General features: G+C 41.5%; 2 protein-coding genes across 6 annotated transcripts in view; one reads left to right on the top strand and one right to left on the bottom strand.

Moving 5' to 3' along the window:
* The window catches only part of DENND4C (DENN domain containing 4C), an 84,632-nt gene extending 67,599 nt beyond the window's left edge, over positions 1 to 17,033 (top strand). For 4 of the 5 annotated variants that reach the window (XM_080921173.1, XM_080921175.1, XM_080921174.1 and 1 more), the window contains 8 exons: positions 201 to 376; positions 4,733 to 4,915; positions 5,733 to 5,928; positions 7,072 to 7,317; positions 8,450 to 8,567; positions 12,040 to 12,190; positions 14,503 to 14,567; positions 15,249 to 17,033. In XM_080921173.1, coding sequence (XP_080777299.1) covers positions 201 to 376; positions 4,733 to 4,915; positions 5,733 to 5,928; positions 7,072 to 7,317; positions 8,450 to 8,567; positions 12,040 to 12,190; positions 14,503 to 14,567; positions 15,249 to 15,385 — 1,272 coding nt within the window. In that variant the 3' untranslated portion in view covers positions 15,386 to 17,033. The remainder of the gene's footprint in view (positions 1 to 200; positions 377 to 4,732; positions 4,916 to 5,732; positions 5,929 to 7,071; positions 7,318 to 8,449; positions 8,568 to 12,039; positions 12,191 to 14,502; positions 14,568 to 15,248) is intronic. The other variant, XM_080921172.1, reaches the window with a different exon arrangement.
* A 3,142-nt stretch (positions 17,034 to 20,175) lies between these two features.
* RPS6 (ribosomal protein S6) lies at positions 20,176 to 22,908 on the bottom strand. Its single transcript, XM_080921818.1, has 6 exons — positions 22,857 to 22,908; positions 22,279 to 22,410; positions 21,721 to 21,931; positions 21,435 to 21,581; positions 20,405 to 20,562; positions 20,176 to 20,311 (listed from the first exon to the last, which is right to left on the bottom strand). The coding sequence occupies exons 1-6, from the start codon at positions 22,860 to 22,862 to the stop codon at positions 20,216 to 20,218; spliced, it is 750 nt and encodes a 249-aa protein (XP_080777944.1). The 5' UTR covers positions 22,863 to 22,908; the 3' UTR covers positions 20,176 to 20,215.
* Positions 22,909 to 23,592: the final 684 nt, after the last annotated feature.

The following is a 23,592-nucleotide window of genomic DNA, read 5'->3' as shown; positions in this document are numbered from 1 at the left end:
TCATAATAACACAGGATTCAGAGGGATCTATGTGAATAGTTTGAGGCAATAGACTGGTAGTTTGTCTGTAGTATAAAAGAGCTGTCAACTCCAGTTGAAACCAATTAAATGACTAAATATGGTATTTTCCCCTCAGTAGAATAGAGCACTGAGATCCATTTCCACCATAGAGACTGGGTGTCTTTCTGCTTTCCCTTTAGGTTCTGATGTCAAGTTGCTCACAGTGTACAGCTTGTGGAGCTCTGGTTTACGATGAAGAAATCATGGCTGGATGGACAGCAGATGATTCAAATTTGAATACAACCTGCCCATTCTGTAAAAGCACCTTTTTGCCTCTTCTCAATGTAGAATTTAAAGACCTGAGAGGCTCTGCCAGGTTAGTATTGTACAAGCTCCCTCAGGAGGTAAGTGCCCTGAAGACATGCCCTTCAGGAAAGGTGCAGCACACAGCAGACTGAGCAAGGGTGTCCTCTCCTTTCTCTTTAGATTACTCTTCTGCTCTGCTTAATGTGTCAATACCAGGAGCAGATTCTTGAAATTGAACTCTGTTTATAGATGATTCGAAACTAGTGTTTTAGTGTTATGTCAGCACTCCCTGGGCTGGGGAGAGTGCTTCCTGAGCAAACATGAGAACCTGAATTTGGATCCTGAGCCCCTGGAAAAAGCTAAGCACCCACCTGAAATGCCAGCACTGAGAGGTAGAGACAGCTTGGTCTCTGAACCTCACTGGCCAGCTAGCCTAGCTAAATCAGTGAGCTCCAGGTTCAGTGAGACACTGTGTTTAAAAACAAGCAACAGCAACAAAACATAGTGAAGCCAGGTCTGGCACCTTTACTCAAAAGGTAGAGTCAGGAAAATGTCTGTGAGTTCAAGGCTAGCCTGGGGTACATAATAAGAGTCTTGAAAATAGAACAAACCAAAAAGTTTCTCGAAAGTGATGGAAGTAGACACAGGACATTGACCTCTGACTTCCAAATCCTACATATACACTCATGTACACACATGTGCATACAACTACGTAAACACATATGCACACAAAACTTCTGCCTTAGTGACCTAAGTTAAATCTTGTCTTGTTGCCACTGTCTGATACAGTGAGATGAACAAATCTTAGGTAATAGAAATGTCATAAATCAGAGGCTGGGATATGGCTCGATAGTAGATCTCTTGGCCTAGCATGCATAAAGTCCTAGCCCTAGGAACAAAAGAGACCAATCAGTCTGTGATTGATTGAAAGTTAGTAAAATAGGTAATTGAGAAATGTGCTAACCTATTCAATGACATTAATATTTTATTTGTTTTGTTATTTTGTTTTAATTGTTGAGAATCAAACCCAGCACTTCATGCATGTAATATAAGCATGTACTCTGGGCTACATTCTTAGCTCCCTTGGGGATTTATGTTGTTGCTGATGATATTTGTTTAATTTTCAATTAAAGTGTTTTTAAAAAATATTTATTAATATTATTACACGTGAGTGAGTGTGATTAAATACATGTGTGCCACTGATGCATATGTAGAAGTCAGAGGACAACTTACATCTTTTCCCTTGTTGAGGCAAAGTCCTTCCTGTTTTTCCTACTTCCACCTCCCATCTTGCCTTGGGAGTGGGGTTACTACACATGTGTCTTTATGTAGGTTCCTAGAGTCAGACTCAGATCGTTAGTCTTCTATAGCTTGTACTTTTACCCACTGACGCCTCTTCCTGGCCTGGTGCATATTCTTTAAGCCAGTCTGTGAAGTCTGCGTCTTAATTGGTGAAGTAAGGCCATTGGCACTCAAGGTTATATTTAATGAGGGCATATTGCTCTTTATGGCTGTGTTTGTTCTGGTTGTTTGGTCAGTTGGTAATTCTTGGTAATTCTTTCACCGTGGTAGTATTGGATATTCACTGGTTTGCTGTGTTGGACATGATTGATTCCTCCCTGTTCTCCTCTGTTCACCTGTTGTATTTATGGACTGTGTACCGTCCTGCATTCTTGTGTGTGGAGCTGTCTTCCTTTGCTACCTTAAGAATTTTCTGCACCGACTGCTCTTTCAGAGGTCCTGAGTTCAGTTCCCAGCAACTATGTCGTGGCTCACAACCATCTATAATGGGATCTGATGCTCTCTTCTGGTGTGTCTGAAGATTGTTACGTGTACTCATAAATAAAGTAAATAAGTTTAAAAAAAAAAGAATTTTCTGCAATGCTGGCTTAAATGTCATGAATTGTCTTGACTTGTGTTTGTCTTGAGATATTTTCTTATAGTTTATGTGTATGAATATTTTGATTACATGTATTTCTATTCACGACCTGTGTGCCTGGTGCCCTACAGGGCTGGAAGAAGGCATCAGATCCCCTGGAACTAGAGTTACGGTTGTTCATGCTGGTTGTGGATGTTGGGAATCAAACCTGAAAATTCTGCAAGAGCATCCAATGCTTTTAACTGCTATGCCAGCTCTGTCTTGAAATAGTCTCACTTCTCCATGTTGTTGGTTTTGTTCTTGTTTGGTTGGTAAGTTTGGGGCTGGAAAAAGAGTTCTTGCTTGACAAGTATTCTGTGTAGTGTGTGTGTGTGTGTGTGTGTGTGTGTGTGTGTGTCTGTCTGTCTGTCTGTCTGTCTGTCTTATGTCTGTGTGCATGCAGGGCAAAAGACGGTGTTGGATCCCATGGTGCTAGAATTACAGGCAGTTGTGAGCTGCCCCATGAGAGCTAGGAACCAGATTCCATTATTTCGCAAAAGTAGGAGGTGATCTTTTAACTCCATGTCCTCTCTCTGGCCCCAGATTTGTGTTCTGACATCACTGTGATGTGTGTGGAGAAGTGTGTCTGGCCATGCCTATGATTGCATGTCTTTTCCTTTTTCTGGGTTTTGGAAATTCTCAGCTATAATTTCATTGAATATCTGGACTAAGTTCTTAGATTTTACCCAGCTCCTTTTATTTTCGGAATGCCTAAATTTGGTCTCTTAATGTGTACCCAACTTTTTTTTTTCATTAGTTTTTGTCTTTCTCTGTATATGTATTATCTCAACTTTGTTCTCTTTTCCTGATTTTTTTCCTGCTTAGTGTTGTCTGATGATGGTTTCTGTTATGTTACTTGATCTATTCTTTTATATATAGTGTTTGTGTTTGATTTCTTTTAGTGTCTGTGCTTCCTCGATGAATTTCCTTTATATATTTTACTTTTTTTTTTTTCAGGGTAATGATTGTTTTGTCCTTTTGGTAACATCAGTTGAACACCTAAAATACTAAAGTGGTCATACTAAGAGGAGAAAAAAAAAGAATGTATATAAAAATAGAGAACAAGAATGAGTATTAAAACATTCCAATACAAATGTTCAGTAACTGAAGTGGGGATTACATTCATTCAGTGTTTCTTCCTGAGTTGGAGGTACTCCCACCCACTTCTACCAAGTCACAACCTTCCTGTGATCCATGTAGCTCCTCCCTGCTAATGTTGGGGGCACAGTGCTGAGGATTGCTCAGCTTCAGAACACCTTCCAAACGGCTGTTGACAGCGTGTGCGTGGAGGTCTGCTGCTTCCCTCGTCTGTTTGTTTTTCTGGAGATATGACTGTAGTTGAGGCCTCAAAGGTTGAGATCAGCTCGTGCAAAATTCTTGTCTGCTGTGTTTGGTTGAGATGGGAATCTTGTTAGATAACACAAGTTGAATTTGAAGTCAAGGTCTTTCTGCCTCAGCCTTCAGTTTCTCAGATTGCAGGCTTGTGCTAGCATGTCTCTATTAAATTTTTATTTTAAAAGACATTTTATACTTATTTTATATGTCTGAGTATTTTGTTGTCTGCACATATGTATATGCACTGTGTGTCTGTCCAGTGCCCAGGGAGCATTGAACTATCCCTGGACCTGGAGTTGTATGGATCGTTATGAGGCACCATGTGGGAGCTGGGAACCAAACTCAGGTCATTGCAGAGCAGCACGTGCTCCTGAGTGCTGAGCCATCACTCCAGCCGCCACTTTTTTTTTTTTTTTTTTTTTAAATTAGTGAATGTTTTGTTTTTCTTTTTCATTAGAAGTCAGCACCTCAGCCCTTGTATTTGCAGATCTTAGGATGGAAAGTGGGAGGAGAGTAGAAGTGTGTGTCTAATGAAGAACACAGCCCTGGGCATTCCCAGCTAATGCTGTTTGACCAAATGCAGTGATTCTAAATACGATTATTTGAGGACATGGGGATTTAATCCGAGGGTTTTGGCCATACATGCCTTTAATCCTAGTACTCAGGAAGCAGAGGCACTTGGTGTCACAGTGATCAGAGATTAGAGACCAGCCTGGTCTATATATTGTTCCAGGCTAACAAGGGCAACACAGTAAGACCGTGTTTTTAAAAATATATTGTAAGTCTGGTGGTATGGTGATGGCTTACATCTTTAAGGCAGATAGAGCTCTGAATTAGAGGCCAGCCTGGTCTACAGAGTGAGTTCAAGAATAGCCAGGGCTATACAGAGAAATCCTCCCTATATCTATCTATCTATCTATCTATCTAAATAAATAAATAAACAAACAAACAAAATAAAACACATACATTGTGGGTATGAGTGTATGTGTGCGGAAACAGGAGGTGTGTATAGTCACAGGCCAGCTTTTTCCAGAGTTGGTTCTCCTTCGGCTGTGGGTTCCAGGGATCCAACTCAGGTCCTCAATCTTGCATGGCAAGCATGTTTACTCACTGAGCTAACCTACACTTGGAGATCTTTTTAAGCCTTTTTCTCCCTTCCTGTTTCTTACTTAGCTTTTTCTTGAAACCAAGTACGTCTGGTGACAGTTTACAAAGTGGCAGCATTCCATCAGCAAATGAGCCCTCTGAACACAAACCTATGTCCAGTTCAGCAGAACCTGACTTGATCAGCTTTATGGATTTCTCAAAACACAGCGAGACCATAACCGAAGAGGCGACCTACACAGTCAAATCAAGGTACGAAAGGGTGCTCGGAGTTCACCGTAAGAAATGCAGTATTCCTGTGAACACTGCATCGAAAGGCAGCCTGGTTGGGCTTGATGGTGCATGGCTCAATAAGGAAGATTATAAATTCAAGGCCAGTCTGTCCATCCCTGCCCTGCCTGTGTAAATCATATCCTGTCTTTTTTTCTAGTTAGATCGTAGCCTGGTAGAAATTAAAAGCCTCTCAGCAAATCTATATTTACTTACATGGACAAGTACTTCTTTGAGATTGTGTTTATGAATATGAATTAATATTTAAATAAAACAACTAAATAGGCAGGTTTGTTTTTTAACTCATATCATGTCCTCTCATACCCATCACCATTTGGCCGTCTGACTAGGGTTAGGAGAATGCTTGGGGTGTGTTTAACGGTTCTATGGGGAGAGAGATGGTAGAGATGGAATGGCGGGCCTCAGGAGGCAAGTACTCCACTATTGAGCCACACCTCCAGTTTCACATTCAAGTTTTTATATATATGTGTGTGTGTGTGTGTACTTGTTTTTGTTTTTATTTTAACAATTTTATTTATTTTATTTATGTAAGTACACCAGAAGAGGGCATTGGATTCCATTACAGATGGTTGTGAGCCGCCATGTGGTTGCTGGGAATTGACCTCTGGAAGAGCTCTTAAACTACTGAGCCATCTCTCCAGCCCCATATTTAATTCTTAACAGGTGCCAGTTCTTCTCAGGGGATTTAGAATGTTTAAATCCGCTGTAGAAAATACTGTACCTTTCTGGAATTTAGATTGTTTTTCATGACTAACATTGTTTCACTTTTTTTTTTCAGTGATGAAATAAAGAAAACCAGTGTTGATGTCCAGAGTGTGAAAATTTCATCTGGGCCTAATAGTTTATCTAAACGAAACGTATCTTTGACTCGAAGTCATAGTGTTGGAGGTCCTCTGCAAAATATTGACTTCTCCCAGAGACCATTTCATGGCATTTCAACAGTTAGTCTTCCAAATAGCCTGCAGGAAGATGTGGTATGTATTGTGGTAACTACACTATATACTTTTATAATATAGCTTAGAACACCCCACAGTTTCACGGTATCATGTGAAAAGCGATAGATACAATTTTTTTTGGTGGCACTTGAGGCTGAGACAGGAGGATTAAATTCATCTTTGTGGTACACTGTGAATTTTAAGCCTGGCATGACTACATAGCAAAACTCTTTCATGCTGGGGAGATGGCTCAGGCTGCTGCACAAGCATGTAAACTCAGTTCAGATCTCCTGTGCCAGTGATGGCCCATGCCTAGTAATGCAAACACTGTGTAGATGGAGACAGGAAGATTACTGGACTTACTAGTCAGTCAGGCTGAATTGTTAAGTTCCAGGTCCAATGAGAAACTTTGTCTCAAAAAATAAGGTAGAGAATGTTGAGGAGACACTCACTGTCATGTGCTACACACACACACACACACACACACACTCACATAGGAACATAGACATTTGCCAGGTATGATGGTGTGTGCCTATCCCAAAAAACCCATAAAGAAACTGAAAGACTTTCAGACAGAAGATGCACCTGTGTGTGTATGTGTTTTGGCTTTTTGAGCTGTGATCTTGCTCTGTATCTCTGACTACCCTGGAAGTTGGTATGTAAGTGAGACTAGCTTCAAACTTGTGAGAGTCGTCTATTTCCCAAGTGCTGGGATTACAGGCACGTGCCGCCACACCCAGCTTAAACGTTTAGTATTGAAATTTTCAAAAATTACAAGATCTCACAGTATAGGCTAGGCTGGCCTCAAATTCAGAGATTTTCCTGCCTCTGCCTTCCGAGTAGTGTGTACTTCTGTACCCAGCTAATTCAGTCTCCTGCCCCAACACTTGGAGAAGTTCTGTCTCTGCCAGCCGCAACTCCTACCTAACAAAGAAAACAAACCATTATCCCATCTTTTAGCATTGCGATAGTCTATCGAAATATAGATTATCAATTTTCTCCTATAATGATTTAACTTAGGTATAATCTAGTGGCTTTCTGTGCTTTGGTTTATTAGCATGTTTTACTACATATAATAATAGCCCTGAAATAACAATTTTAACAGGATAGAGAAGTATAATCTTGCTGTGTAGTACTGCAAGCATATAGTTAGATAATGTCCACTTTTTTCTATTTTTAAAGGACCAGCTAGGAAAGCGGCCCAATCCTCCTCCTGTGTCTGTGCCTTATTTGAGCCCCCTGGTGCTTCGGAAGGAACTTGAATCTTTGCTAGAAAATGAAGGTGATCAGGTTATTCATACATCCTCATTCATCAATCAACATCCAATCATCTTCTGGAACCTGGTGTGGTATTTCAGACGTTTGGACCTCCCTAGCAACTTGCCAGGACTTATTCTCACCTCTGAGCATTGCAATGAAGGTGTGCAGGTGGGTACTGCAGCTGCACCTCAGCTCCTTACAGGGAGGCAGCTTTGGATGGGATAGCAGTGTTTGGGCTCCGAGAGCTTCTGGTTTTGTTTTATCTGTTCGTGCTCGCCATTCTTAAGGCTTTCCAGTCTAAGATGACTGACTTCTGACTTCAGGTGATCATAGTCATTGCCTAGCCAGCAGTGAGGAGACAGTGGTAGCCAGGAAAGTGTCTTCTCTCTTAGAGATCATAGAGTAGTAAATAGTGTTTCCACATGTGTGTGTCATATGGCCTGGGTTTAGGCTGCTCTGTCTAGCTATCTGCTGGTTAGAAGAGGAAGCTTTTATCATTAGCTATATTTTATCCTGGAAGATGCACAGCTATCTTTTATCTTTTAAGATTTATTTATTTATGTATGTGAGTACACTTTAGCTGTCTTCAGACACACCAGAAGAGGGCATCGGATTCCATTACAGATGGTTGTGAGCCACCTTGTGATTGCTGGGAATTGAACTCACTACTTCTGGAAGAGCAGTCAGTGCTCTTAACCTCTGAGTCATCTCTCCAGCCCAGTGCACAGCTATCTTATTGGAAAGATCGTATTCATAGTTTTCAGATAATGTAATTAAAGATTAGGGAAGTATTTGTGTAAGGTAAATTTTTAATTACTGATTACACTAAGATCACTCCCAACTGCCTGCCTGCCTCCCAAAGCCCTTGCTGGAGTTACTGACTGAAGACGAGGAGCTACCTGAATGCCTCTGTTCTATAATACTAAACTTCGGGAGACACCAGGCCCCTGACATACTTGCCACATAACAGTCTTTTCTAAAGTATTACAAATTATAATTTGACTTGTTTATTTTAACAAGCAATGAGTAAAGAAAGAAAAAAAAGAAAACGGTACCTCATAAAAGTAACAGGCTTGGTTGTAATGATGATTACATCATTGTGCCTTTGTGCCATTTACCAAATTGTCCATGTCAGAAAAACAAAACGTATGTGCCACAAAATAACAAGATTGTCATCAAGCATTAATAAGAATGAAAACTTTTGCTCAGGACTTTGAATCTATAACAAAAATTTTTTAAAAAGTTTTCTTATTACTGGAAACGTTTTATTTGGAAAACTAATTTTATTCATCTCTTTTAGCTTCCTCTATCATCTTTGTCCCAGGACAGCAAGCTGGTGTATATACAGCTGCTGTGGGATAATATCAACCTTCATCAGGAGCCAGGAGAACCTCTGTATGTGTCTTGGAGGAACTTGAGTAAGTAAGAGAACTGAAGAAACAACAGGGTTGAGCTTGGCAGGACATTCCTTAAATCCTGAGGTGCCAGAGGCAGAGGCAGGCGGATCTCTGTGAGTTCTAAGCCAGCCAGGCCAGGACTCACTACATGAGACACTGTCTTTAAAAAAGACAAAATGGTGCCTTTAATCCCAGCAGTCTGGAGGCAGAGGCAAGTTCTAGGCCAGCCTAGTAGTCTACAGAGCAAGTTCTAGGACAGCCAGTGCTACACAAAGAAATTCAGTTTAAAAACCCAAATAAATGAGTGAATGAACAAACAAACGAATGAACGAAGACAAAGCTGTGCTGGTAGGGTGGTTCAGCAGGTACAGCTGTGCTGGCAGGGTGGATCAGCAGGTAAAGCTGTGCTGGCAGGGTGGATCAGCAGGTAAAACTGTGCTGGTAGGGTGCTTCAGCAGGTACAGCTGTGCTGGTAGGGTGGTTCAGCAGGTACAGCTGTGATGGCAGGGTGGATCAGCAGGTACAGCTGTGCTGGCAGGGTGGTTCAGCAGGTAAAGCTGTGCTGGCAGGGTGGATCAGCAGGTAAAACTCTTGCCATCAAGCCTGGCCCTGAGAGCTCAGTCTAGGGATCCTCAAAATGGAAGGAAAGACTTCCAAAAGTTGACACCAACCTCCAAATATGCATGGTCTCTACACATACATATGTGTACACATAGACATACAATCAATCAGTCAGTACATAGTGACCTTTAGGCTACCTTTGGCTTTAAGTCTTCTTTCTCAGATGTGTATATAGACTGCTTGTTTTCACGTCTGTTTCGTGTGTGTATGTGTGTCTATCTGTCTATCTGGGTGTGTGTGTTACCTTTTTCCTTGTAGTTGTTGCTTTAGGTAAAATAATGTTGTGGAGGATTATTTTGATAGTCATGCCTGTTTGGGTTCCAAATGCCTTTTGTGCTTGGATATCTAACTACCTATCTATGCTTCCATCAGTTGATCTATCTATCCATCCATCTATCCATCCACCCATCCATTCTTTTTTTTTTTCTTTTAAAGATTTGTTTCTTATATATGAGTACACTGTAGCTGTCTTCAGACACACCAGAAGAGGGCATCAGATCCCATTACAGATGGTTGTGAGCCACCATGTGGTTGCTGAGATTTGAACTCAGGACCTTTGGAAGAGCAGTCAGTGCTCTTAACCACTGAGCCATCTCTCCAGCCCCATCTATCCATTCTTTATTGGTATCTGAATATAACATTTCTTCAACTTGTCCTTTATTCCATATTCTCAGTATTCTTTCTTCTGCTGGATCCTTCTCTGCTGTCAGGATGGGTTTTTTTGTGTGTTTGCCGTCTGACCGAGTTCATCTCTGTCATTGCTAGTTTTTTTGTTTTGGTTTTTAATCTCAATTTCTCATTCGTGTTGACAACTTTTTCATCTATATTGCTGACCTTTTTTAAATCTATGTCTTAAAATTATTTTCTGCTTTGTTTTATTTTGTTTTTGAGACTTTTTTTTCTGTATGGCCACGGCTGTCCTGGAATTTGCTCTGTAGATCAGTCTGGTCTCATATTCATTAAGATCTGACTGCCTTTGCCTTCCAAGTGCTAGGGCTAAAGGTGAAGCCCACCACTGCCTGGCTCATCTGCTTCTTTGTGTTCTTTTTAAAAATATTGATCCTTTTCAGAGGTAAACTTTTTTATTTTCTTTATCCAGCTTTTTACTATCTTAGTGTATCTGAATTTGGTAATTGAGAATTTAAGGTCTTTTGGAGGATTCATAGTACTTTAGGGATCTTTTGTTTGCTTTGTTGTATGGTGTTTCTGTTGTCTTTGTGGATAAAGCTTCTTGCTCTGTATCGCAGGCTGGTTGTGACTTGTGTTTTCCTAGATCCTTTTTGAGTCAGACTTTGCAGTGGTGGGATAACCTGTCTTTGCTGTCTTTTTGTTTCCTGTTTTTGTCTTAAAATTTGCATATGTAGTGGGATGGATGTCCTTCCAGTATTATTTCGGGGCTTTGGTGAGCTGTGTTTCCTTCAGGGCTCAATCTTTAGTACCCCTAAGGTTGGAAAATAAACCATGATAAAAAAAAAAAATCCATCAGATCAAATCAAACATAGAAACACACTTAAACTCAATTGAAGCCAGCTACTATACCACTGATGACCATAGCAAAGAAAATGGCAAAAAGAAGTTACAAATTATGCAGGTTATAAATAATGAACGAGAATGAGGCAAGGAAAATGGAAAGCAAGGGGAAGCCAGGGCAACAAAACACAGAAAAGACAAGGGGAAAGGAGAGTTGTTTTAGGAGAAAGGAGATAAATAAAAATGCTTTGGATGTGCCTTCAGACCCCTCCACTAGGGCAGCCTGGCTTCTCTGTCGCCTTTAGTCTTTCCTTCTCAGCTGTCCTGCCCACTTGGCTCAGATTTTTGATGTCCAGCCCTCATTTCTCTGTCTGCAGTAGAGGCTGTCCTTTGCAAAGAGCTGCGGCTGCTTCTCATCTGCTGTTTTCCCCTGCAATCTTTGTATCCATAGCTTCTAAAAGATGACTAGTAGGGCTGGAGAGATGGCTCAGCACCAACTGCTCTTCCAGAGGTCCTGAGTTCAATTCCCAGCAACCACATGGTGGCTCACAACCATCTGTAATGAAATCTGATGCCCTCTTCAGGTGTGTCTGACGACAGCTACAGTGTACTTATATATAATAAATAAATAAATCTTAAGAAGAAGAAGACTGGTAGCCGGGCAGTTGTGGTGGTGTACATCTTAATAATCCCAGCATTTGGGAGGCAGAGGCAAGTGGGTCTCTGAGTTCAAGACCAGCCTGGTCTATAGATGAAATTCTTGGATAGCCAGGGATATACAGAGAAACCTTGTCTTGAGAGGAAAAAAAAAAAAAGAGGAAGGACGGACAAGATGAATAATGAAATGGTTCAGCCTACTGGCACAAGCGTAACTACCCAAGGTGGAATAGAGAACCAGCTTCTGAGAGGTGCCCTCTTACCTCCACATGTATGCTGTGTCACGTGTCTGCATGCATGTATGAGCACATATACACTAATAAGAAATTTTAAAGATGAATTGCTTGGTTTAGTGATTGTAGCTCAGTAAAACTGTTATTTTAAAAAATGGAGAGGCTAGAGCGACGTGTTAGGAGTGCTTGGTGTTCCGTTAGAGGGCTGGAGTTCGGCACCCACATTAGGTGTCGGCTGGGCTGTCAGTGGACTCCAGTCCCAGGGCATCAGATGCTCTCTCTAGGTACAAAGGCACCTTGGTCCCACTAGAGTTTCTGGAATATAGTATCATCACAGTAAATTGGAGAAAGGGGAAGAGGTTATCGTATTTCAAAGGAGCAGAGACTGTGTTTTAGTAAGCGCGCTGTCACATGATTAACTGGCAAGTGGGAGTGAACAGACAGGAGAGGTGACGCAGCTCTGGAAACTTGTTGCTGCTTGGGAAACTTGCTTTCCATGTGTCGTTCTGTAGCTTCTGAGAAGAAACTGTCCCTTCGGTCGGAGGAGCAGCAGGCAGCCAGCGCTTTAGTTGATGCTATCAGGCAGAGCATTCAGCAGAATGATGTTCTGAAGCCCATCAACCTGCTTTCCCAGCAAATGAAGCCAGACATGAAAAGACAGAGGTAATGATTTCAGTATCATCACTTGATTCTACGTAACAGTTTATATTGTATGGGTTTTTTTTTAATGTTTTATTTATTGTGTGTGTGTGTGTGTGTGTGTGTGAATTTTACATCATATGCTCCAAACCCACTCATCTCCCTGTCCCTTCTTACCTGCCTTCTACCCTTGTGACTTCTCCAGCACCACTTCACTGGGACAAGCTCCCCAGCACTGTCCTGACTAACTCACCCCAAGGCTCTACCTGCTGTAAGTGGCAAAGGATGAGGCGAGTGGCATCTCACCCTTAACACCGCATGGCATACAAGTGTCAGGACCAGCTCTCTCCCTTGCTCACACACTTGTGTCCCACTCACCTGCAACCTCCACAATTAGGGCCGGCCTATGGCCTATCACCTAATCGTCTCTGGCCTGCCAGCTGCCTAATAACACAGAGACCTTTTATTAATTACAAAAGCTTAGCCTTATCTTGGGCTTGTTCTCAATTAGCTCTTATAGTTATATTGGGCCCATTTATACTAATCTACATTCTATTATATAGCTGGTTACTTCCTCAGTATCAAGACTTGCTTCTTCCTCTGAGTTTGGCTATGAATCTCTTGCCTTATTCTTTCCCAGAGTTCCTATCTCTTCCCCAAAATAGTGCATATCCTTTTCTGCCTTGCTGGAAGCCATCAGCTCTTTATTAAGTCAATCAGAAGGTGTTGGAGATGTTTACAAAACTCTGAGATAGGTGATGCATCTCCTATATATGCAGTGCCTAAGGGATTATCCCAACAGGCACCAGGAAGGCGCTCTCTTGGGCTTGCTTTGCCTGCCCAGGCCACATGTATGTTATATGTAATATCTCTGATCATAAAAGAAATGAGTGCTACTCAAATATATGCATTCATATCTCATCACAAATGTATAGTGAGCCAAAGAGTATAGGTTAAATATGTTTCTCCTCTTCACTAGAGATCTGTTAATTTCTAAATTTCGATATACAGAAGTATGTATATTCTATCCTGTGATGACCACATAGTTTTTTCTTGTTGAATAAAAAGATTATGAGATTAGAAGTAGAATTGGTTAAGGAAAGAGATAGAAATAATGAAGAACTCAGATATGAGTCTTCTTCTGGTCCTTTTGTTGAGATCTATATGTAGACATATGTATATCTATATAGATAGATATATGGATAGATATAAGTAGATAGATAGAGATATATGTATATATATATATATATATATATATATATATATATATATATATATATATATATATATATATATATATATATATATATATATATATTCATTCCAATCTTGACTATGTGAATTTTACTGTGCAAGTTTTGGAAACGGAGCATAATTATATAAAACATTATGAATTTTCCCAGAGTCCTATTCTTTTTCCTTTTTTTGGAAATAAGGTCCCCCAGTGTAGCCTTGATTGGTCTGGAATTCAGTATGTAGACCAGGTTGTCCTTGAACTCACAGAGATCTACCTGTATCTGCCTCCAGAGTGCTGAGAACAATGGTATGTACCACCACACACCAAATCCCAGAGTTCTTTTGGGGGGCTTCTTACTCATAGCCCCTTTGATGAGGACCTCAGAAGTGATAGGACAAGAATTCACACTGCCACTTGGTGGTGTACTTATTTAGCTTCTAACTGTTGAAGTTGAGAAGATTTTGAAGTCTCAGGAGTAACTTGTACCTGTAGTTTGCGTGCTTAGAAGGGTTTGAATGTCATTTACTGTTTCTGAAGCTTCTAAAGAAAGCTTCATGTGAGGCATAATTAGAATTTGCATTGCTTCCTAATTTCTTTATTTTTTGATACAGGCTAGACTTGAACTCCTTATTCTCTTTCTATCACCCAAGTGCTGGGATTACAGGCGTGTGCCACAGTAAACTCACTTTGCAAGTCCACCTCAGTGTTATTTTTTAATGTTTGTCTTGGTAAATCAGGGTTAGACTTTGGCCCTTTTGCATGGTGGACAAACACAATGCCACTGGAGCAATGCACCTCACATACCTGAGGTGTTAAAATAAAAGCAGGAAGTAATTACATAGCTGTTAGCTAGGTACGGAGTTGAATGTATTTTCACTCCACACTGCCAGGTGTACAGGTTCATATCTGTGGTCTCAGCACCTAGGCAAGACAGGAAGATGGCCAAGAGTTTGAGGTCATTCTTAGCCACACAGTGAGTTCCAGGCCAGCCTGGATTAGAGTGACCCTCTGTCATAAAGAAACCCCAAGTCAACTTTCTATCTGTATGCAGTTTGTGGTTGTTTGCTGACTACTTCAGAATCTTTCTTTTTTTAAATAGGAGTTTATACAGAGAAATCCTCTTCTTATCATTAGTGTCTCTTGGGAGAGAAAACATTGATATTGGTAAGTTAATGGGGGCTCAATAAAAACCTTAAGTTTTATTTTCAAAGTTAGAGTTTTTTTTTTTAATGGAGCTAGTGGGAGGGTTAGATCACATGCCTAGCATACAGGGACCTGGGTTCATTCATCAGCATAAAAACAGGAAAGAAAGTGTGGTATTATTAAGTAGTTGCCCTTAATAAGGCTGCAGTGTGATTGGACAGCAGTGTGATTTCCACACCTGCTGTCATGCTATGCCATGCCTTCTATACCATTGTGGACTGTCCCACTGGAACTGTAAGCTAGAATAAAACCTTTCTTTAAAAAGAAAAGCAAAACAGATTACTGCTTGAAGTTGGGCCCAGTGCATATGCCTATGTTCTCAGCACCTGGAGGTGAAGATTGAAGGACCACAGTCGGGAGCAGTGGGGAGGGGGCTCTGTACTAGTAAGACCGCCTTAAAATAAGACAAGCTCTGAGATGGCTTACTGGAGTTCATCCCACCCAGTACCCACATGATGGAACTAGAGAACTGAGTCCCTCAGATTGTCCTTGGCTCCCCACACCTATGCTGTGCCCTGCATTCACTCTACCCCAAAAATAAGCAGTGTAATCTGTGTCACATGACTCAGTATAATTTTTTTAAAGTTCACAGCTTTTGTTTCACTAACAAGTTACAATTGCGTTTTTGAAAATGTCTTTCAGAGGCTTTTGACAATGAATATGGACTCGCATATAGAAGTCTGTCTTCAGAGATTCTTGAGAAGTTACAGAAAATCGATGCCCCACCCAGTATCAGTGCAGAGTGGTGCAGGAAGTGTTTTGGAGCACCTCTTATCTAAATAAGATTCATTCAAATTTTGGTAGAGTACTGGGGAAATAAATCCTGCTGGAACTGTCTATGCTCTTTCCAGATCATAACTTGGTAAAATCTGGAATGAAGTAACTCTGGGGATGAAATACTAATTCATACTGAATCATCTCAGAATGTAAACCCCACTCAGTTCCCTGAGGTTTATTGATGTTGAAGATTCCTGACATGTTTCTCTGCCTCGGCTGAAAACAAAATTATTTTTGCCTTTCACACAGTATGTGTAAAAGAAATAATGAAGTTTTCATCTTTCTAGGTAATTTGCTTTTATTGAAGCTGCCCAGCTAGAGAATGGCAAATTAAATTTGCCAACCCAAAAGACATGAAATATTTCCATTACAACTGTTTATGATTGTGCTTGTGAGGCTATGCAGTCAGTATGTGTGAGGTGTGTATTTATTAAAAACTGGAGACTGCACGTTGCAGCAGTTTCTGGAGGAGGCCTCACTGCCCAGTCAGTGACTAACTCCTGCGCTTGTTTGTAGTCGGCATTCCAGAAACGTCTAGACCTTTCTTATCAACTGCCTTCCCCAGGATTTAAAATCTTATATCTTTGCCTTTTAAATTATGTGATATCCTGCTTAATAGGTTATATCTTAGATATCCAGATGATCCTTTCCATCTTTTTCCAATACCAAGTTAATCTGTAATGACTTTATTGGAATCCAATAAGTAAAGTGAAATTAATTTTTGTAACCTAATAAAATTATCCAGAACCTGCTTTTAAAATACTAAGGAATTTGACCCTGAAATCCTTATTCAGGCAGGCCACTTATTGGTATTTATTACTTTTTTATAATCCTGGGAGATTATAAAATCCTGTTTCATGGGAGGTAGAGGCAGGAGGATCTCAAGTTGAAGGCCAGCCTGAACAACTTTTAGTGAGCCCTGTCTCAAAAACTTGAAAGGAGATCTTGGAATGTAGCTCAGTGGTAGAGCACTTGCCTAGCATACATGAGGTTCTGGATTCAGTTCCTAGCACCACAAAATAAGTAAGAAAAAATATAAATAAATAGATAAAACCTGTGGGATGGAGAATTTGCACTGCACATAAAAGTTTTATTCTTGTACATTATTTTGATTTATATGCTTGTGAATAAAAGTGTGTATTTGTAAATACTGGGTTTTTTTAGGTTGAATCAATTAAGTCTAAAAACTTTAAAGTTTATTGAGCTCATTACCAGATTTAAGAAAATCATGACCTCACATGCCCCACCTTGACATAAATCGTGCTTTTTGTTTAAAACATCCATTTAAGAAAGCAAATTTGCCGTAGCTGTCTACATGGTTTAGAAAACCAGTGGCTATGTGTGCACTTAGTGTGATGACTAAACCGGTTGACACTTACCTCAGCATGGTACATTAATAGCATGACTCTCTTCAACGTGGTGAGAACTTTTAAAAATTATGTACCAACATTTCAATGTTAAAGTTTGTTAATCTGACTTTGCATAATTCTAGTCTGAATTTGAGTGTTTAAAGTTTTATCAGAAGTTTTGTAAAGGCTTTCTTACATTCAAATTGGATCTTTTACAGTTTCAAATATATATATTTATATATATTTACAGCTTATACCTTAACATTTATTGACCCAACAGTTTTTGAAACTATCTTACATATATAAAATTAAAGTTGAATAAAGAAAAATCTCAAATTTGGTATGTCTGTTGAATTTCTAAAGCTGCTGCAACCTCCAGGATTGACTATTCCATTTTTGTTTGGGGATCCCCTCCCCCCATGGGTAATTTGACTTGCTACTTGTTGAAGTACTTTGTTTACCAAACTTATGAGATAGTTACATACTTAAAATATGAAGTTATACCTTTTGTTGTCTTTTTAGAAACGTTGATTTTTGCTACCATTTAGTTTCATGGGAACCAGTACTAGTGTTCATTTTTTGTTTTGTTTGATTTGTGTAGCCCTGGCTGTCGTGGAACTTGCCCTGTAGATTAGGCCTGACCTGAAGCTCAGAGATCCATCTGCGTACCTATGGTGGATTTAAAGGTGACCACCACTACCCAGCTTTGTTCTTTTTTTTAATGCTTTCTCTATCACCTTTACAGAGAGGTACTAATCACATTTATACCACAGTCTGCATTTAATGCCTTACAACTAAAATCCCAGAATTTGAGTTAAGGATTTAGACTTTGAGGCCAGCTTGGGCTGTAGGAGACCTTAAGGGAAAAAAAAAAAGTACAAAGTGGCTATCAGCCTTAAAAAGTACAGGGTAACCACAGACCCAGAAAAGCTAAGTAACAAGGAGGCCCCAAGGGAAGATGCTTGAATTTCACTCAGAAGGGAAAAGACATCAGAAGTGGTGAAAGGGGATAGGGAGGGGAACAGGAGTAGGGATCAGGTGTGTGGGGGGGATGCTTTGGAAGGAGAACAGAAATGGGTCTCCCAGGAGACTATGAGGGTGACCCTGAGACTCCTAGCACCGGGGGATATGGAGACTGAAGTAGCCACCTCCTATAGCCAGCTAGGTGGGATTCCAGTGGAAGGAGGGAACATTAACCCACCCAAAAAAACCTTCAACTCAGAATTTGTCCTGCCTACAAGATGTGCAAGGAAAACACAGAGCGGAGACTGAGGGAAGGGCTGCCCAATGTGAGACATCCCATGGGGGAGAGCCAGCCCACGACACTACTGATACTCTTACAGACAGAACCCTAGCATAACTCTTCTGAGGGGTTCCATCCAGCGGCTGATGTAAACAGATGCAGAGCCCCACTGCTAAAGGAGTTGTAACTCAGGGAGCTTTGTGAAAGGTGGGGGAAGGGGTCAAGAACACCAGAGGCCTACGGGTTAACTGGGGAGTAACTTATGGTTGTCTCCGAGGGTCACTGCCTCAGTCTCCATACATTCTAATTTAGTCCTCGACTGTTTTCAGCCTGGGAGACTTAGTGCTGAATCTCACCCTACCTAGTTCCCTCTGAACTCTGTCTGGCTCCTCTCCAAACTAATTCAATCTAGCTTTCTCTTGGTTTCTCATGAATTGTTCTGCGTGGCCTCAAACTAGAGCAGTTTGTTCTAATCTGGCTTCTTCTCATTCCCTGGCTTGTTGTTTTTACTTGTGTCTAGTTTTTCCTACAACCCTGTCCCAGTAAAACTGCCTCCTCTGCACTGCCCCTTTCTTCTGGTGAGAGTTGGGTACATCCTATTGTCATTTCTCTGGTCCATCACTTTGTCAATTAGAGATCACTTTTAAACATGGGTGCTGCCTTGGGCTGGAGAAATGGCTCATCAGTTAATTAAGAGCACTGCTTTTCCAGGTCATGAGTTCAGTTCTCAACAACTGGGGAAATTCGATATCCTAATCTGGTGTCTGAAGTGTACGATCTTTAAAAAAAAATTGGGGTGTGTATGGAGATGCTCCCTTCTACAAACTTTACCTTGTTTGGGTTTAAAGATGTGCTGAGGGGCTTAGCCACAGCATAACACAATCTCAGGATTCAGTCTGATCAGATATTTGGCAACATGTTGGGAACTGTTCAGACTGAACCATCAACCAAAAATCATGCCTAGAATAAACCTAAACTCCCTACACATACGTAGATGTGCAGTTTAGTCATGTAGGTCCCATAACAATTGGAGTGTGTGTATTGGGGGAGGGGCTGTCTCTGGACTCAGCTTTCCCCCCACTTGAGCTGCTTTGTGTGGCCTCAATGTAAGAGAATGTGCTTAGTCCTGCTGCAACCTGAAGTGCCAGGGAGGGTTGGTATCCTTGTTGGGCAATTCTCTCAGAAAGGGGGATGGAGAGATGGCTCAGCCATTAAGTGCACCGATCTCTCAGAGGTCCTGAGTTCAATTCCCAGCAGCCACTACAACCATCTATACTGAGATCTGATGTACTCTTCCAGCAATGCAGGTATTCAAGCTCATCATTTTTTTCAAGAAAAAGGTGATTTGTATTGTAAACCCTGTGCACTAAAACCAGCGGTGGTTTTGCTGGTAGCCAGCACCCTTTTCTGTGAATGGTGTTCTAACACCCAAGTACTAATTAACTCTTCTGCCAGAAAAAAGTTTAAATTACTAGAGTACAATTCCTAAACCTATCAGGCAATTTTAGAACACATCTTTAATTCCAGTACCTGGGAGGCAGACAGGAAGATCTGAGCTGCATCAGACATAGTTGTCTATAGAGTGAATTCCAAGATAACCTTATCTCTAGCCTCCTATCACAAAACAAAATCCCCAGCAGGTCCTTGGAAGGATCTTTGCCATTTTACTGTCTTTGCAGCAAGCCTATGATCAACAAGAGCCATAGATGGAGAAAACAGATTGTTACACAAGTTCTAATCTGTGAAGCACAACCAAAATTACTTTCACCTAAGAGGGTGCACACAAATCAGCAGCAGTGACTGGGAAGCACTGAGGCCTAGGCTTAATCCCTACCAACACCATTCACCTAGACTGCAACCAAATAGGCCAGTCGCTGTAGGAATTCCATGGCACATTATAGGGGTAGGGAGGGTGGTAGTGGATAGGTGATACTTTTGGGTTATCTTAAAAGTTTCAAAAGCAGTGTTTTGTAAAGCCTTTAAAAGACTACTAGTTTTATGTAGTAATTTAAAGCCTCTTCTTTGCCATCCTGTAATTTTTTAAAAGATCTCCAAATGCACTTATTTACCTTGGGGTAGGGGCTAGATGCATATACTTTGAAAAGATCACTTTCCCCCTTACCTAGTACTTCTATTTTTTTTTATGCCTCACTTCTTTCACTTCATTTATCTAGTTACACTATTAATAAAAGCCAATAAAAGAGATTCAAGATCTATTTATTTGTTCTTCTTAAAAAGACTTATTTTTGACTGGACTCAGATTTAGAAGTAGAAGCTCTCAGCGAGGACAGCCTACGTCTCTTGGCGATCTGTTCCTGGCGCTTTTCTTTGGCTTCCTAAATAACACAAAACAAAAATACAATTTAGTTTTACCTGTATGGAAAGTGCAAATCCAGTGACAGTCCTAGATTGTTACATCACTGTCTTACCTTCATTCTCTTAGCCAAAAGTTTAGCGTATTCTGCAGCCTCCTCCTTGTTTTTCTTAGTGCGTTGCTTCTTCAGAGCGATGCGTCTGCGTTTGTGTTGCAGGACACGTGGAGTAACAAGACGCTGAATCTTGGGTGCTTTGGTCCTGGGCTTCTTGCCTAAAAATCCAGATGAATAATCACTTCCCAACATCCATGCTGGACGTCGATGCAGTGATAACAAGCCTAGCACACTCAAGGCCAGTGCTGTCCTCAAAACATTTTGTAAGGATGACTCTGGCCCTATGGTCTGCATTCTTATAATCCCACCATATTTTCAATTTCCCATTTATGCTTGAATCCTATTTTCAGACAGACTGTGCCTACTATTAGAAACTTATGGTATATTATAAATTCATTTTAGCCCTTTGGATTTTATACTCTACTCCACACTACAGGCCATTCTGAAAACAGAAACCTGCCGTCACCTCAGCTCACAGACCCGTCAGATAAGCTGGGCAGCCAAGTTCTGCTACAGTTCAGCCATTCCACCCATGAGGGGAAAAGACCATTTTTAGACCTTTTGTCAACTAAGTTACACATTTTCTCTAGCACTGCACTCCAATACATGTTTAAGTCCTGAGTTATAATGTACAAGATATGATTCCTACAGAAACATTAACATTGCATAACTGACTTTGTTGCCTAACAAATAGTATGCATTTGTTCTTATAATTTGAGTTTTTCCTGATTTTTCACAATCTATGCCCCAGAGATGAAAAATACGAGCCACTCATCAGTAAAGTGTTTCTTCTGTAACCCAAAGCACCAGCTTAAAACCAGATTTCCCCAAAACCCTGTCTCCTTCAAATTGTCATTTGCCCTCCACATATATACAAACGCTTTAAGATTTTCAAATGTATTAAAATGAGAATACTTTCATAATCTCAGAATTTGTCACTCCTAATCCCAAAGCCATTAACTGTCTGGCAAATCAGACTCTAAGCACACAAAGCTGTAGCAACAACACAAAATGCCCCCAAATCCGTTACCTTCTTTGTTTAAGGGCTTCCTGACAACATATTGACGGACATCATCTTCTTTGGAGAGATTAAAAAGCTTTCGGATTCTACTAGCTCTTTTAGGTCCCAGCCGACGAGGCACAGTAGTATCTGTCAGTCCTGGAATATCCTTCTCTCCTTAGAAGACACAATCAGAATACAGACATTAAATAAGTACCACTTAGTCGACAACTTCACTGTCCAATGCCTCACTACCTAGGAGGCAAGCTTGTGTTCCAGAAAAACCAATTTCAACAAACTTGAACAAAAACCTTACCTTTCTTTACAATAACCAAGTTGAGAACACTCAGATTGGCATCCACAATGCATCCACGAACGGACTTGCGTTTCCTTTCTCCAGTTCTCCTGGGTCTATAACAGGAATGCCCTTTACTCAACAGCAAGCGCACTCTGCCATGGGTCAATACGCCTTGCTTCATGGGAAAACCTTGTTTGTCATTCCCACCGCTGATCCGGACCACATAACCCTGCAACGAACACAAAGTGGTACATTTACTAGTTCTGTTACAACAGGTTCTTAACCTCTTTTGTGCCCCACCAGAGAATACAGAGACCAATACCAACCACTCCCGTTTTTGTCCCCAACTCAGGTCAACTAGCAATCTCTCCACTTCGACTTACGCTCCTAAATACCCAGGTTTTACTAGAGTAAGCAAGGACTTTTTAAGACCCTGAATTACGACAATTAAGAAGAGAAGCAACTCCTCTTGGCACATTTCCCCAAACTTGCTTCTGTCAATGAAACTTAACCAAACCCAACAGCACTTGCGCTCACTGAATAAAGTTGGTGAAATGATGCCAGTAACAATCTTACCTTCCACTCTTCACCAAGAGCGTCAGCAGCTACTTCTGTGGCCATGCGCTTCTCATAGAACGTACGAAGCTTGCGCTCGTCATCCACTTCAATGAGCTTCTGACAGCCAGTGGCAGGGAAGGAGATATTGAGCTAGGATTTTAAAAATGGGGGCAAAAGAAAACCTTAGGTATCTGCACAATTCAGTCACGGAACGTTTGGAGGCAGCTCCCATACACAGAAAACCCCAGACTCGGCTCTTAAGCCCTGCAAAGTACATCAATGGGACGTTTTCTAAGAGCCCTGCGGAATTCTGAGGACGCCAGAGCCACCCTCACGACAGCTCGCCGCAAGCAGGGCTTCAGGCACATGTGTGCCCGGCCCGGCCCCGGACGCCGCCATTGCGCTCCGTCCGCCGTCGCGGCGCTGCAATCGCCCGCCATCCGCTCTCCCAGAGGGCCCCAAGGCCCGAAGACTGGCCTTCCTCCTGCCTCAGACCCTTTTCTGCTTAGTGCGGGATATGTAAAGGCCTGGGGCTGAGGCACTGCCGCGTTCTGGGGCTCGAACTACTTCACTCAGCTCCAGCCATGGACTCCTACCTTCATCTTGACACAGCCGACCGCCTAGGAGGCGTCACGAAAAAGAGGCCCGACTTCCGCTTAGCCCAGATCACATAACACTCTGCGTTCTCGCGAGACTAGCCTGCGCTGGAGCCGGCGGAAGTGAGTTTAGAGGGGGCGGTACTTTCGGGGGCGGGTCTAACTAGACTAATAGGCCGGTTTGTAGTGAGAGGGTGTTTTAATATTCTGGATATTCGTAGTGACATCGTTCCTTGTTTATCACTACGGTTAGCCGCTTCCTAGCAAATTTTCCCCGTGTCCGACCAGACTGGTCCACTGAGGAGCCGAATCTCCGTTTCCGACTTTGGTTTCTAGTACCTAAATGGGAAAGCACGACTAGAATTGTCGCCCGGGCTGTCCTGTCCCTCATCTCTGCGGCAGATTTGCAGTTCAGGGTCTTGTCCTGGTCCCAGCGATTGACAGCAAGAAATCGTGAGAACCAGGCTTTGTTCTGCATCGATCAAAGTGATTCCTGTAGTCGCCGGGTTGATCGTCACGTTTCCTCAGCACAGACAACTATCAGATGTCTCAGTCTTGCGCCTTTCTCCTTTCTCTTTTCTGTAAAAACTTTCCGTTTTGTGGGTGGGATGGGGGTGACAACTCAGATTGGAGACTGAACCTTGGGGTCTCATCACTGAGTGTCACTGTCATCTTCAGCTCTTTTTCAAAACACAGGTTAACACCATTTCTGTGTTTCTCTTGTTACTGCGGTTAC

Source organism: Micromys minutus (genome assembly GCF_963924665.1).
Source record: "Micromys minutus genome assembly, chromosome: 9".
NCBI classification, from domain to species: Eukaryota; Metazoa; Chordata; class Mammalia; order Rodentia; family Muridae; genus Micromys; species Micromys minutus.
Note: the sequence above shows the minus strand (reverse complement) of the source record. Positions and strands in the feature narration are given on the sequence as shown.

Bases quoted from the DNA above. Each gene is read 5' to 3' on its own strand.
- RPS6 (XM_080921818.1), bottom strand. The intron at 21,582-21,720 runs GTAAGGTTTTTG...GTGTCTTCTAAG, and splicing joins CTTGGTTATTGTAAAGAAAG to GAGAGAAGGATATTCCAGGA. The intron at 20,312-20,404 runs GTAAGACAGTGA...TGTGTTATTTAG, and splicing joins TTTTGGCTAAGAGAATGAAG to GAAGCCAAAGAAAAGCGCCA.